The sequence below is a fragment of the Melanotaenia boesemani genome, chromosome 19 (assembly GCF_017639745.1).
Source record: "Melanotaenia boesemani isolate fMelBoe1 chromosome 19, fMelBoe1.pri, whole genome shotgun sequence".
Taxonomy (NCBI): domain Eukaryota; kingdom Metazoa; phylum Chordata; class Actinopteri; order Atheriniformes; family Melanotaeniidae; genus Melanotaenia; species Melanotaenia boesemani.
Window position 1 is genome coordinate 6,696,229 of NC_055700.1, and position 12,758 is coordinate 6,708,986.

Consider the following 12,758-nt stretch of genomic DNA (forward strand, 5'->3'; position numbering starts at 1 on the left):
AGTTTATAGGTATTTAGTTATATATAGTGTGTTTTCTTGTCGTGGCATAAATGGGTCCCCACTGAGTTAAGTTATATGGCGTTTAGGAGCTCTATAAGGATGTTAGACACTTAAATCGCTTTACTGTTCTCTCTACCAGTTTTATTATCTCTTACTAACTCCTTCTGCTGTTTTATAAATTCTTTTTGCCCAGCTGTCTTCAGCTCATCTCCTGACTCAAGTGGAGTATTTTCCTCTGTAAGTCAAATGTGTGCATTACCCGTGTAGGAGATCCTAATGGCCCGAAGAGGAATGCCAGCCAGCTTGATGGACTTGCATTGGAGAAACTTGAACCCAGTGTCACTCATATCTTCATCTGTCAGCTTCTGCAGAACCTTTCTGGAATTTGGTCCTGCGATGCCAAGCACACCTATCTCATCTGTTACGTTCGAGATGTCCACATCATACCTGCCCTCTGCAGCTTCTGTTTCTATCCACCTGAATCAAATTCAGAACAGCAACTTCAAATTAGTGACATTATGAATCTCTGTATTTTTGGACACGTTTCTGAAATAACTGCAGATCTTCTCCACTTGCCAGCGCTTTGATTCTCAGGACAATTTGTGACCACTAGAGGTCGCCACATGCCTCTTTCAGGCTTTGATGGAGAGCTAGTTACCATGAAGGTGGAGCCATGAATGTTTTAATATGCTGCCTTCCAATTGGAGCAAATGGAGGGGTGTTGTGTTAACAGCTGCTGGGAGGTTTTAGGTTTCTGTGGTATAAAACAAACTGACAAAGCACAGCTTGAGCCTCAAATGTGACCTGGGAGTGTAACTGAGAATGGAAGAGTTTCGTGCATCTGTCAACAACATGAGCTGTGTGAAGATGAAATGAAAGTTGTAAATGTTTAGTTAAGATCAGGCATTTATCACTGGTTAATTTCTGCAAAGATGGATGAAAATGATGCATAAAAATATGCATTTCTATAAAAGTATTTAATAATGAAGAAATCATGGCATTTTTAAGCGTAGAAGACACGCTGTGTTTTTTTCATGCATATTAAATGTAATGTTATGTATATATTAATTAATGTTAGTTCGAATTCGTTTAAACAATTAATTATACTAAACCCATTTCTGGCAGAACTGATTTAAAAATATTTGGAAGTATTATGATTTCTGCATAGATAACTTTCCCAAGTAACATATCAGCCCATACAAAATTGGCAGCTATAAGACTTTGTACATAAAAATAAGTTAATTCAAGTTTAAATCTTAAGATGCATTACTACACCCAATAACAAAGCTTAAAATGCTACTTTATGCCCCTTTAATGCTCATAAACATGCCACTTGTTCTCAGCAACAGCAACTGAAGCTTATGCATGTGTCATTTAGAGTCATGCTTTGTGGAAGACAAGAAATGCATGAACTTGGAAGAGTTCATATAGGCCCCTTCAATGTAGATGTAAAGTTTTTTTCATTATCCTGGAAAATCGGGTATTTCTAGTACAATTGAGAGAATCCAATGCACAAAGACACAATGTTCAATCAAAAGCTCTCAAGTTACGAAACAGAGTCTAGATGAAACTGACTGATGTGTTTTACCTGAGGTCGTGGAGCTCTGATCCAGAGCCCGTGATAAGCAAGAACTCTCCTGGTGCTAGCTGGGTGATGGTGACCTCAGCATAGACTTTCCCAGCAGGTGTCAACATGTGACTGATATTAGTGTGACCCACCTGAAAGCCCACAAATTTAAAAGAGCTGTGTGAGCTGGATCATTCACATTAAATACAGACATTAAATAGTTAACACGTGTGCTCTACCTTTGGCACGGTGTTAGCAAAAAGGCGATCCAGCAGCTTGAGCGAGTCCTTTCCCTTCACTACGAACTTGCCAAAAGGTGTGAGGTCGATCACTCCCACCTTCTCCATCACCAGCCTGCACTCTCTGCCAACAGGCCCAAACCAGTTGGTTCGTCGGAAACTGGGCCTGAGAACAGAAAGAAATCAACGATTGCCTCATGTTTGTGTTGATTATTTAAACATGCTACTGCTTTCTGTACTGTGAGGCTGCTGCTGGATTATAAGGCTTGTTTATAACTCAACAGGGACAGCTGCCTTGCAAAGTAAAGACTGCAGTCGTTATGTTTGCGTTTGCAGAAATATTCATGAGTTTATCCAGAAGGGAGCAAGATGGTTCTATGCAGGCTTCTCATAGATTCAGACTTAAATCTGTGACTAAAGTCACTAAGATCCAACATATGCACTCCCATGTGTTGCAGCTGTCTCATGTCTTCACTGTGGCATTTAAATGCTTCTCTTGTGCTGCTGCTTCAAGTTAAAGGGATGGTTAAATGAGCTGTAGGAGTCTCTGTATTAGCTAAAAGGACTAAAGTGTACCCTTCGATCTTAAACATTATATCCTTATGTTAACATTCACACCAGTCTGATGTTCTTTAATGCCTTACTATGTAAAATTTTGTTTTTGTTTGATTTCCAAACAACATCTGGCCAAGCAATTACAAAAGTTATCTTAACAGTATTTTACAACTTGCTGCTTCCTAAAAAAACAACCATAAAATGTTAATCATTCATCCCCCATTCAATGAAATGCTTTTTGGAGAATCAAATATCCGTAGGGCTGATAAGAAACTGTAGGCAGAGCTTTATAATGCCTGTGGATTGTGGGCATCCTCTGTAACTGGTGTATTTTACTAGATAAACACAATTATGTGGGAGCAAACAGGACTCTGCTTGTTACCTCATGTGGACTTTAAAGAAGTTACAAAACCAAGCAAAAGACCTTATTGTTCTATTGGATGTTAAAGAAACACATACTTATATCCAGCATCATCTCCAGGTTTGTAGAACCAGTGAGGTTGTTCCCAGCCAGCATGAAAGCCCATGGATCCTTTATCCTTCAGCAGCTCATAAACACCACTTGTCCTGGAAGTTGGCCGGCCAGCAAAACGCTCCTCCTTGGGGTAACCAACTGCAATGATGAGATTTAGTAACAATGATACCTGAATTTTTTTTTTTATACGCCCTGGAAGTATTCTTTGTTGTTCTTACCAACGTTATTGAAGCCATAAGATTCTCTTGCTTTGGCACACATGAAGGGGACATTTGCCCACTTGCCATAGCGGTTAGGGTCACATTCAATCAGATCGTAGGGAGGCTCACCAGTCCTAATCCAGTCACTCAGGAACTTACCGATGCCGCCAGCATGGATAACTCCATACCTAAACACATACAGTCCCAAGATTTGAACATCATTAATCATCATATCACATTATATCATCCCTCCTTTACATGTAATAAACAAATATACTGGATGATGAGGCTACACTTTCTAAACTATAAAGTCTTTGGAGAGTAAAAGTAGAGTAAAATAAAACTGTAAAGAGCTGATTGTTTTTAAGCAAGTCATTTATAACTGGCTCTAAAAATGTCTAAAGTTTCTTAGATGAGTGGACGCCCATTGATAATTGGTGCCCATGTTATTAAGCAGGCCCAGTGCTAACTTGGTTTGCTTATACACACATGCCTACACCAGAATCTTTACACCACAAAGATTGAATATCTGATATATCTCTGATTCAACACACACCCAAAGCCAATAGCAGTCCAGTAGTTGCGAACTCCCTGGTGTGGTCCAACCATAGGCAGCAGGTCAGGAGTGTATGTGATTGGTCCAGACACAACGTTAATGATGTCAGCTTTTTTTAACACAGGGACCATCTCCATAGCCATCTCAATATGTTCCATGATCCTGTCAAGGTCCGACTCAAACAACTCCTTTCCAAAACCTAGCAAGCAGCCAGAAAGGAACATCCCAAAATGTTTAATAAGTCCAAACCTCCAGAGATAAGTATCCTTAATTGATCATCTACAGGACACAGACCTGGAGGTACTCCATCCCTAACCCAGGAGTCCTGGAGTACCATCTTCTCCATCTTCTCATATGGGCCAAAAAGCAGGCCATCTCTCTCCTGACGCAGATAGTAAGAACCCTCGAGGTCCCTGATGACGGCCAGCTCCTTCTTTAAGGCCTTCACTTCTGGTACTGTCGCAGTCACCACATACTGGTGATGCACAGGGATGGTGGGGTGTTCAAAGCCTATCAGGTTGCCAACTTCCCGGGCCCAGAAACCTAGAAAACCAGAGATATCAAATCACTTAATGACATGAACTCAGCAAATTGATGTAGAAAATAAATAATGAGACAAAGGCAGCATCCCCAATTTCCTCCTATCAAAATAGCTTAAATCATCATGTGTTCAACAATTTTCTTCTGTTTATTAAATCCAGTCTCTAGGTTTAGGTTATCTTCTTTTTAATTTAAGACTACTCTCAGAATGTGAATTTTTGGAAGGAGGAAAAAAAAACTCTTTCTGGCTTCATTACTTTCTTTCTTCAACTAAAACAGCTCAAACAACCCACTGGATCCATTCTGCCAAAACAAGGGTTAAAAATATCTCTTTTTTACCTTAGATATAATATAAAGACTATATTTGTCCATACTGTAAAAACCTGGAGACATGATTCTGATACTTAACCTTGCAAAAAAGTTGTGGAAAAGGTCGCTAATGCAAAAGTTACACCTATGTTTTTTACTGAAATGAAAACATCACGCATTTGTGATTAAACAAAGACAAAATTGCAAGTTTTAGTCACTGATTCGCCTTACTTCCAGGCTTCATGTGAGAATAATTGTCTCATGACAGCTTCTTATTTACTGCCCCAACATGTACTTAAACAGCAATGTTCTTGTCTAATTATAAAAAGAAAGTGAATTTCCAAAAATGACAATTTATTCGTTTATGGTCGCCTCTTTCTTCTGCGTCAATGGAAAATTGACAAATTGGTAACAGTGTGTCCTGAATGATGTTTTATCGGGCCGACGTTATGAAGCTTTTCTCTTCTGGGTAGAATGCAAAAGTCTGAGTGAATCTGTGTCTAAGTAGGAAGCTACATATGCTCCTGCACTTCTTTTCTAAAACTATACACAACACACTGCATGAATAATGTAGTGATTTCAATGTTGATTTTTATTTTAAAAGGTGTAATTTTCCAGATGTGTTTAGAGGTTGAACAAACAATGCAAACAAGAGCTGAAAAACTGCAGGTAAACTTGTGTGGAACTTGGTTTATACATTAACAGTCAGAGAACAAACAAGCTGTGTTTTGAGTGTGTTGATGTGACATGTGAATGTAGCACTGATCAATGTGCTAACTCAGCTGATATGACCTGGAGAGTGAGGCTGGAGCCAGCTGGAGAACTGAGGCCTGTTGATCTCTGCTGCTATCTTTAGCAGTGTTCATGATTACGTCTCACTAACAGAGCTGCACAGTGTTGTGAATGTTTGTATTCCAATTATTTGAACCTGTGTAACCACACTGAAGTCCACAGCTTATCAACACTGCAGTTTTTTTTAAATGTGATCCATATGTGAACTTTATCTTATAGTGAGGCATAGTTGTTGTTTTTTTTTTTTTTAAATTGGGGGGGGGTGTTAATAAATCTTGACAGTATCCCAGGCTGTTTATGCAAGAGCTGGGCTGAAGGGGAGGAGGTGTGTTTACTGGAGGACAATGCACACAGCTGATTCACTGTTTTAACCACTGTAAATTAATAAAATGAAGCAGAATTAAATAAAGTGGCCTTTTAAACTAGTCTCTAAACACCCTTGATTTATGGATTTAAACTTACAATAATGTGGCCAGCTTGTTCTGAATGTCAGTCATTTCCAATATTTTTGATTAATGGACTTTTACAGTTAACAGGGGTGTGTGGAAAAGACTAAGAAGCTCAAACGAAGTAATTTTCCACAGAGTCAGATTAAACTCTGAAGATAACGTGTAATAAAGAAGAGTGTGAAATTAGCAAGCAAGTAGAAGATTCACACTAGCTTATAGAAACAACTACTTTAAAGAGCCAAACTTTATTGGCTATATTGAATGGTCAGAAATAAATATTTTAAAGGATTAGATAAAAGCAATAAAAGAATTTAAATGTCAGGTTGTAGAAATGGATTTAATGGATAATAGAATTGGCTAACGTGGATGTAGCTTTAGGTAAAATGTATTGTTAAGATGCTTAAAGTAGCTAAAAGTAACAGCCAAAACTAATGCATTTTGTTGATATTGTTAGCTTATTTATTCATTTTATTTGCTTTTAATGTAGCCAGGAAGGTTTCTTTTATGATTTCCTAAAAGATTCCCGTTTCCAAGAGGTCAAGATGTTAAGCTAAAGCTAATGTAAAAAAGTTTAAATAAGAAAAACAAAAAAGACTAAACACTTTATCAATAGAAATGGTTAAAAGCTCAAAGTAATGGATCAAAAATTGTCAATGTTGACTTATAAGTATATAAAAAAGTTTAAATAAATAAAATTATAAAATTAATGAATAAACATTTTAAACTAGCTAAAATTATGAATAAAAAATAGTACAACAAGTTTTCAAGTAACATTCATTAATATTTTTGGGAAAAAATTAAGTCAAAATGGCTCTAACTGGAATAATAGCTGAAACATTGTAGGGAAAAATAGTTTTTGTTGCAGTAGTAACCAAAATGAATAGACAATTACATTTTAGGTTCAGTCCGCTGCAGGAAAAAAGGTAAATCTGAATCTGAGGATTACTTTGTGACAAATGATTGTCCACAAATTTGGTCAACAAAAAATTGACCAGAAAAAAAAAAACTATATATGCCTATAGAAATAACAAATTAATCAATATTTATTGGGGTTTTTCACATTGAAAAGGCTTCCAAAAAAGACCAAACAACCAAAAAAGAACAGGGGTGAACTGAGCAATGTTGCTGATATATCTGTACATTTGCATGAGTGGAAAAAAAGCCTTACTATTGACATGGTAATCAAATGTCCATCCTCCAGTTCACATGGTAGATATGTGCAAACTCAACTTATACAGGGTCACATACCAGGGAAAAGGAGCTTTGACCATAACAATGAAGTGAATTTGTGAAAATTGTAAATGGGGTAGGAAGATATTCGCTGAGGTTTGAGATGAGGCGCCACTAGAGAATGTCAGAGATAAACGTTTAAGCAAAGGTCGGTATCATGCAATCTCAAGAAAACAGATGCTTGCGGTTTCTCAACAACACTGTAAGTACAATGCATTAAAAGATAAAAAAAGGCTGAGGCCGCAGCTGTTTCTTGGGAGTCATTTTCTGCCTTGCTGTGATGGATGTTCAGAAATTAAACTCCAAACCGGCTAATTTCCCACTGGGATTATTGTACTCATAAACATGGCATCTGTTTTCAATCTAAAGAAATCCAAAGTATAAGTAAAACCACAGATCATCATTAGGAATATGGTAAGTGTGCATGCAAACATAAACTCAATGCTACATTAATATAAAAGATAAAAATCAAATCGGTCTGACCAAACTGCAGACTCTTGCATACATAAGAAGCAGGAGCAGAGCGCCAGCAAAAAGCTAAAAAAAAAGGAAAAAAAGAAAACTTTCAGGAGGCGGACATGTGCTGCTGCTTCAAGATTGGTTGAAATCTGAACTGCTGGCCTGTTTGGGCTGGTTCCAACATAGTAAAGAAAAAAAACTGGCAACACAAGCACATACGGTGCTCTAACTCTTCCATAAGACCACAGAAAGTGCAAAAACAGGCAGAAGAAAATGCAGAAACACTTTTAGAGTTCATACAGCTTAAAGTTCAATGTCTATTCTCAACTTTAATAATGCATATTGTCAAAAGTTGCATTTTAATTGCCATTTCTTTGTTGCCCCATTTTTAATTAAACAGTAAGTGTGGAGGAAAAGAAAGATGACTAATACAAAATATCCATGACCTATATACTGGTCCAAGTTATGCAACACCCTCTAAAGGGTAAGTTAGTCTGGGGAAGGACTGCAGAATCAAATTCTTGTACCACAGCCAGAAACACTAGCAACAGTGGTAGTTACCAACTAAATCCTCCCAGAGCTGGTATAGCCCAGTTCAAGCCAAAAATTCTCTTCTCTGAACTCTGCAAGCAGCATGGTCAAAGGTCTCCGGTCATGGAGTGTTTCCAGATAAGATTTTTTTTTCTCTCTGTTGTAGAATTTCTTACAAAATTATATATAAAAAAAAAACTATGACAAAAACAATTATCTATTCACCTTTTCAGACAAATTTAGTGATTGCCATGACCCTGTTTTTGGCTGCAGGGAATCTAGTGTGATCTGAACTTTTCTATAGTGGAGCAGCAAATGGAAAAGCTTAATTTTATAGCAATTTTAGACTTGTTTTTTAAAATCAGACTTCATAAAACTAAAAAAAGTAGGACTTGTTCTTGCATTAATCCCATTGTGCCTTTATTGGCAGTAACAAAAACACTGCATTAGTGTTAATATTCTTGCATGCTTGTCTGACAGGAATTATGAAGAAAACATTCTTTAAAACGACAGATTTTTAAGTTTTTTTCTATTTTTTTTATTTATTTATTTTTTAAGTTTCGGGCTGCACGGTGGTTTGGTGGTTAGCACCGCGGCCTCACAACAAGAAGGTTGCGGGGGGGAGGTTCGAACCTTGAGGACGGTGGTCTTTCTGTGTGGAGTTTGAATGTTCTCCCCGTGTATGCGTTGGTTCTCTCCGGGTACTCCCACCATCCAAAGACTTGCATGTTAGGCTAACTGATGACTCTAAATTCTCCCTAGGAGTGAGTGTGTGTGTGTGAATGGTTGTTTGTCCCCTATGTGTTGGCCCTGCGGTGGATTGGTGACCTGTCCAAGGTGTACCCTGCCTCTCACCTGTTAATACTGGGATAGGCTCCACTTTACCCCCGACCCTTAATGGACTAAGCGGTTCAGAAAATGAATGAATTTTTAAGTTTCAGTTTACATCATCTAGCTGTTGCATGTATGAGGCTGCATGCTCACTGATACTTTCTCATTTCAAAGACCTTTTCCTGTTTTCCTTGCAGCTACACTGTCTCAAGTGATTTAAAGTCCCTAAAACAGAGAAGTTTGGAAATACTGCTAATTTTGCTTTTAGGTGAGACTCAGGAGTCACATTTTAGTGTGGATGGAAAAAGGAGGAGGCTTTCTAAGTAACAGTAACACAGAAATGGAGCCGTCATATTATGACCCAGTTTTCTTTGTTCTTCCTCTGATCACAACATTTTACCAGGAGGAAAAGAAGGTCACTATTGGCTGAAGGTGGTTACTGCAACATTGATAATGAATTGCAGATGTTTACTATACTGTTCATTCTCCCAGCTTTTGTACTGTTAAATTCTCCTTTTTATGGCATTACTGCTGGATTATGTGCACCTATTATCCACAATACTATTCTTCATGTGATTCCATGTGACAAATATTTTTTTTTCCTCTTTAGTGCTTATTCAGCACGGCTGAACAAGCCGACATGGACCTATATAAATCCAGAGGAGGCAACACACTGAACACCAGCGCCAGCCAGAATCTATTTTGTTTTTGCTCACTTTCATTATCCATTAATTATTTGTAGGGTTGGCATTACCAACAGCCCCATTTTTTTTACATTTTATTTCCATTAGTTCAGTGGGTTTTGGGTTTAGAGGAGAGGTCCAAATCTGAAGGCCCATTGGGTGACTTGTTTGAAGCCTTCTACTTCTTTTCTTTGGGTTTTGTAAGGACATTTCTATTAAACTTTGATTTTCTGCTTTCTGGCTACTTTTATAATGTTATAGATCATCTGAGACATAATTTAATTTAACACACTAATTATATCAGCTGGAGGCCTTCCACTATGGACATCTGCAACAATTCTCATGTACAGTGACATCATAAGTAAAGAGACATGTAAGAGGCACTGTCAGGTTTGTAATCTGAAATGTTGAACTGACATCAGTTCTGTTTTTGAAAAAAAAAAAAGACATTAAAGTGGACTGAACCTCTAATAAAAACAAAAAGAAATCTTATTAGTCTTTGCCTTGACAGTAAGGGCAGATGCAGATTTGGAAAGTTCAAACACAAACCTGCTGTGTTGACGATGCGATTAGCCCGGATTGTTCCATGAGGCGTCTGGACGTCCCACTTGCCATCAGGTCTTGGGTCGAGGGCGGTGACCGGGGCTGGATTGTAGATCTGGGCCCCATACATACGAGCTCCAGCAGCCAGAGCCATTGTTAGAGAGTATGGGTCAATGTGGCCATCTCCAGGGGTGTAAAGACCTGCTAACACCTAAATTCATAAACAAACTTTTAAGTTACAATAAAATCAACACAGTGATGAGCACTGGTAATGAGCCAGTAATTGCGGACTTAACTGATGGAGATTTTTGGCTCAACAGCTAAAAGGTCTAATTATAAATAAAAAGTAGAATAACACCATAGTTTATTATAAGATCCAGGAACTTAAAGAGGAGAGGAACCTCAACCTGCCAGCCACTGTGGCTTCTGATTATTACTGACATTTTATTCCCAAACAGTAAACTATTACGCCACATAACACTGCAATGTTTCATACAAACCTTGTCCATGTTAAGCAGAGGGAAAAGTTCGTGGACTTTTTCTGGTTCGATGAGGCATTGTTGCGTTACATGCCAGTGTGTGCGGGTCATCTGGTACTTCATCTCATCTACACGAGCCGCTGTTGAAGCAATTCGGACGCTGCCGGGCTGGTGAAAACCCACAGCCTGCACAGAGAGACGAAATGAAAGAAGTCACAAATAAATACAAACACTTAGAGAATTAATGAAACAAGATGCCCCACCTGTCCGGTTTCAGCCTCCAGAGTCTCATACAGTTTAATACTGTCAAAGTGGACTTTCTTCAGGTTAATGCCTGGATGGTAATATGTCGTCAAACCAGCCTGAAACACAAAACACGAGGAATGATGGGAAAATACATCACTTACATTCCATGGTTGATGTGTTATTATATAAAGATTTTGCAGATCTCATGATAAGCCAAATTTCTGGCAACACATTTAATATAAATGTACCATTTGGATCTTTTTATGTTTGAATTTGTTTTCCATCAACTCTTAATGGGAAGCTATGGTTCCACTATGTGCTACACTTTGTTAGCCTCATAGCATAATTTCTAAAGTCATATTCTGACCACATTGTGACATCTATCTAAATTTACTTTCTTAAACTATGACTTCAGCTATTGTGCTATGAAGCTAACAAGTTAGAATGCATGCATTGAAGCTTATGCATGCTGGGACCAGCTACAGCTCCCCTGATAAGGTGAGCAACTAGAGAGTAAATCTGACCCCTGACATGTCTGAAAATGTATTAATAGCCCAAGAGTGTGGAGCTGGTAAATGAATGGGAGACTGTGTGAAAACCTATTTGGGCCAAGACCATGAATGCCTGGAAAACTTATCGTGTGACAGCTGTCTTCAATGGAAATGGTGCAAATGGTGGATGATGTGAACAGAAATGAGTGTTAACACCTTTTAGTGAATGAGTCTGTCCAGGAAAAGCATTTTCTAGCAAACAAAACCTTTTTGAGCCCATGTATTATAACTACGAAGCAAAAGATGATGAAATGACCAAATTTAATAGAAATTGGGCTGAATAATGAGTGAAATCATTGATAACAGAATTTGCAGGATCTAAATTTGAGGCATTTCTGACTTATTTAGTATGGAAATCAGTTTTTATAAAGAATTGAAACATTTCTTAAAATTTCCAACATTGTCAAATGTTTTTCTTGTGAAAAATGACAGAAAATTTAAATATTTAAGGGGACTTCTGGTCTCACAAAACAACTGGAAGGGTAAGAAAAAAAGGAATTTTTCAGTGTGATATATTTTGTTTTTGTTTTTTTAAGCTGTTCATATAATTTGGGGCTTTGTAAAACTGAGACGACCATTATAAAGTTATGATGACGTTAATGATTTATTTAACATATTCAGAATATTAACAATGTGCTGATGTGTTAAATAAATGTTGAAGTCAGTAAGTGTTTCAGCATGTGTTTCTGCTGTATCTTGTATGTGTGAAGACTTTGTGAAAAGCCTTCATGTTTCTGATGCTGAAACACCCTTCAGACCACCAGGACTTAAAGGTATGGACATACAGCATGCCAAGTGGATCCTGCAGTCAGCTCAGTCTTCTCCAGCAGCACCACATCCTTCATCCCACTTTTGGCCAGGTGATAGGCCAGGCTGACCCCCACACAACCCCCACCGATGATGACAGTGTCTGCAGTGTCTTTCCATCGCTTTCCCAAAACTGTGGGAGCATCACTGCAAAGGAAAGGAAAAGAAGTGCAGGTGAATGGTTACAGCTCCATGTAGTGCACAGGTGTATTTCAGTAGCACATTAACATAGTTCTTCACCTGGGTAATCCTGTTAATCCTGAACAAGAGATCGTGTATTTAAGCGTGCAAGGCAACAGTGCAATAACTTTAACTGCGACAGAAGCAACCATAGACTGATGATTGATGATGGTTGCAGAAATCAATTCAACTGTTTTTTAGCTCCTCCCACCCTGATTAATCAATAATAAAGTCAGATAAATCATGTTTAATGCGGAGTCTTATCTACACTCTGAACAGAACTGAGTTGTCTCACCCTTCTTGTGCTTGTTTTCTTGAAGTGCAGCAGATGGTCCTCAAAGGAAGCCGAGCAACCCCTCGATACGCCGCTAAATCTTTCCGCAGCTGAAAACTGATGAGGTTTAATATCCAAGACATAACTCTGGTAATGTAATTAGACTAACAAAGCACAACAACAACAAATGCAACTCAAAACATAACCAGCCCCCCTCCGTTTGGACCCCTGCACTGTCGTGAGTATTTCCAAATATCCCACT

At 38.2% G+C, this 12,758-nt stretch overlaps 1 protein-coding gene and 1 long non-coding RNA gene across 2 annotated transcripts in view; one reads left to right on the forward strand and one right to left on the reverse strand.

Annotated features, from left to right (window-relative positions):
* The window catches only part of LOC121630282, a 15,122-nt gene extending 5,568 nt beyond the window's left edge, over nt 1–9,554 (forward strand). Inside the window, exon 3 of the long non-coding RNA XR_006008502.1 lies at nt 9,344–9,554. This is a non-coding gene — a long non-coding RNA (uncharacterized LOC121630282). The remainder of the gene's footprint in view (nt 1–9,343) is intronic.
* The window catches only part of dmgdh (dimethylglycine dehydrogenase), a 17,046-nt gene extending 4,288 nt beyond the window's left edge, over nt 1–12,758 (reverse strand). The window contains exons 1-12 of the mRNA XM_041970474.1: nt 12,518–12,758; nt 12,021–12,189; nt 10,702–10,800; nt 10,460–10,624; nt 9,966–10,170; nt 3,887–4,135; nt 3,593–3,791; nt 3,055–3,224; nt 2,821–2,974; nt 1,807–1,972; nt 1,589–1,719; nt 260–477 (exon numbers count right to left, since the gene is read on the reverse strand). Of these exons, the coding sequence (XP_041826408.1) occupies nt 260–477; nt 1,589–1,719; nt 1,807–1,972; nt 2,821–2,974; nt 3,055–3,224; nt 3,593–3,791; nt 3,887–4,135; nt 9,966–10,170; nt 10,460–10,624; nt 10,702–10,800; nt 12,021–12,189; nt 12,518–12,639 (2,047 nt within the window). The 5' untranslated portion in view covers nt 12,640–12,758. The remainder of the gene's footprint in view (nt 1–259; nt 478–1,588; nt 1,720–1,806; nt 1,973–2,820; nt 2,975–3,054; nt 3,225–3,592; nt 3,792–3,886; nt 4,136–9,965; nt 10,171–10,459; nt 10,625–10,701; nt 10,801–12,020; nt 12,190–12,517) is intronic.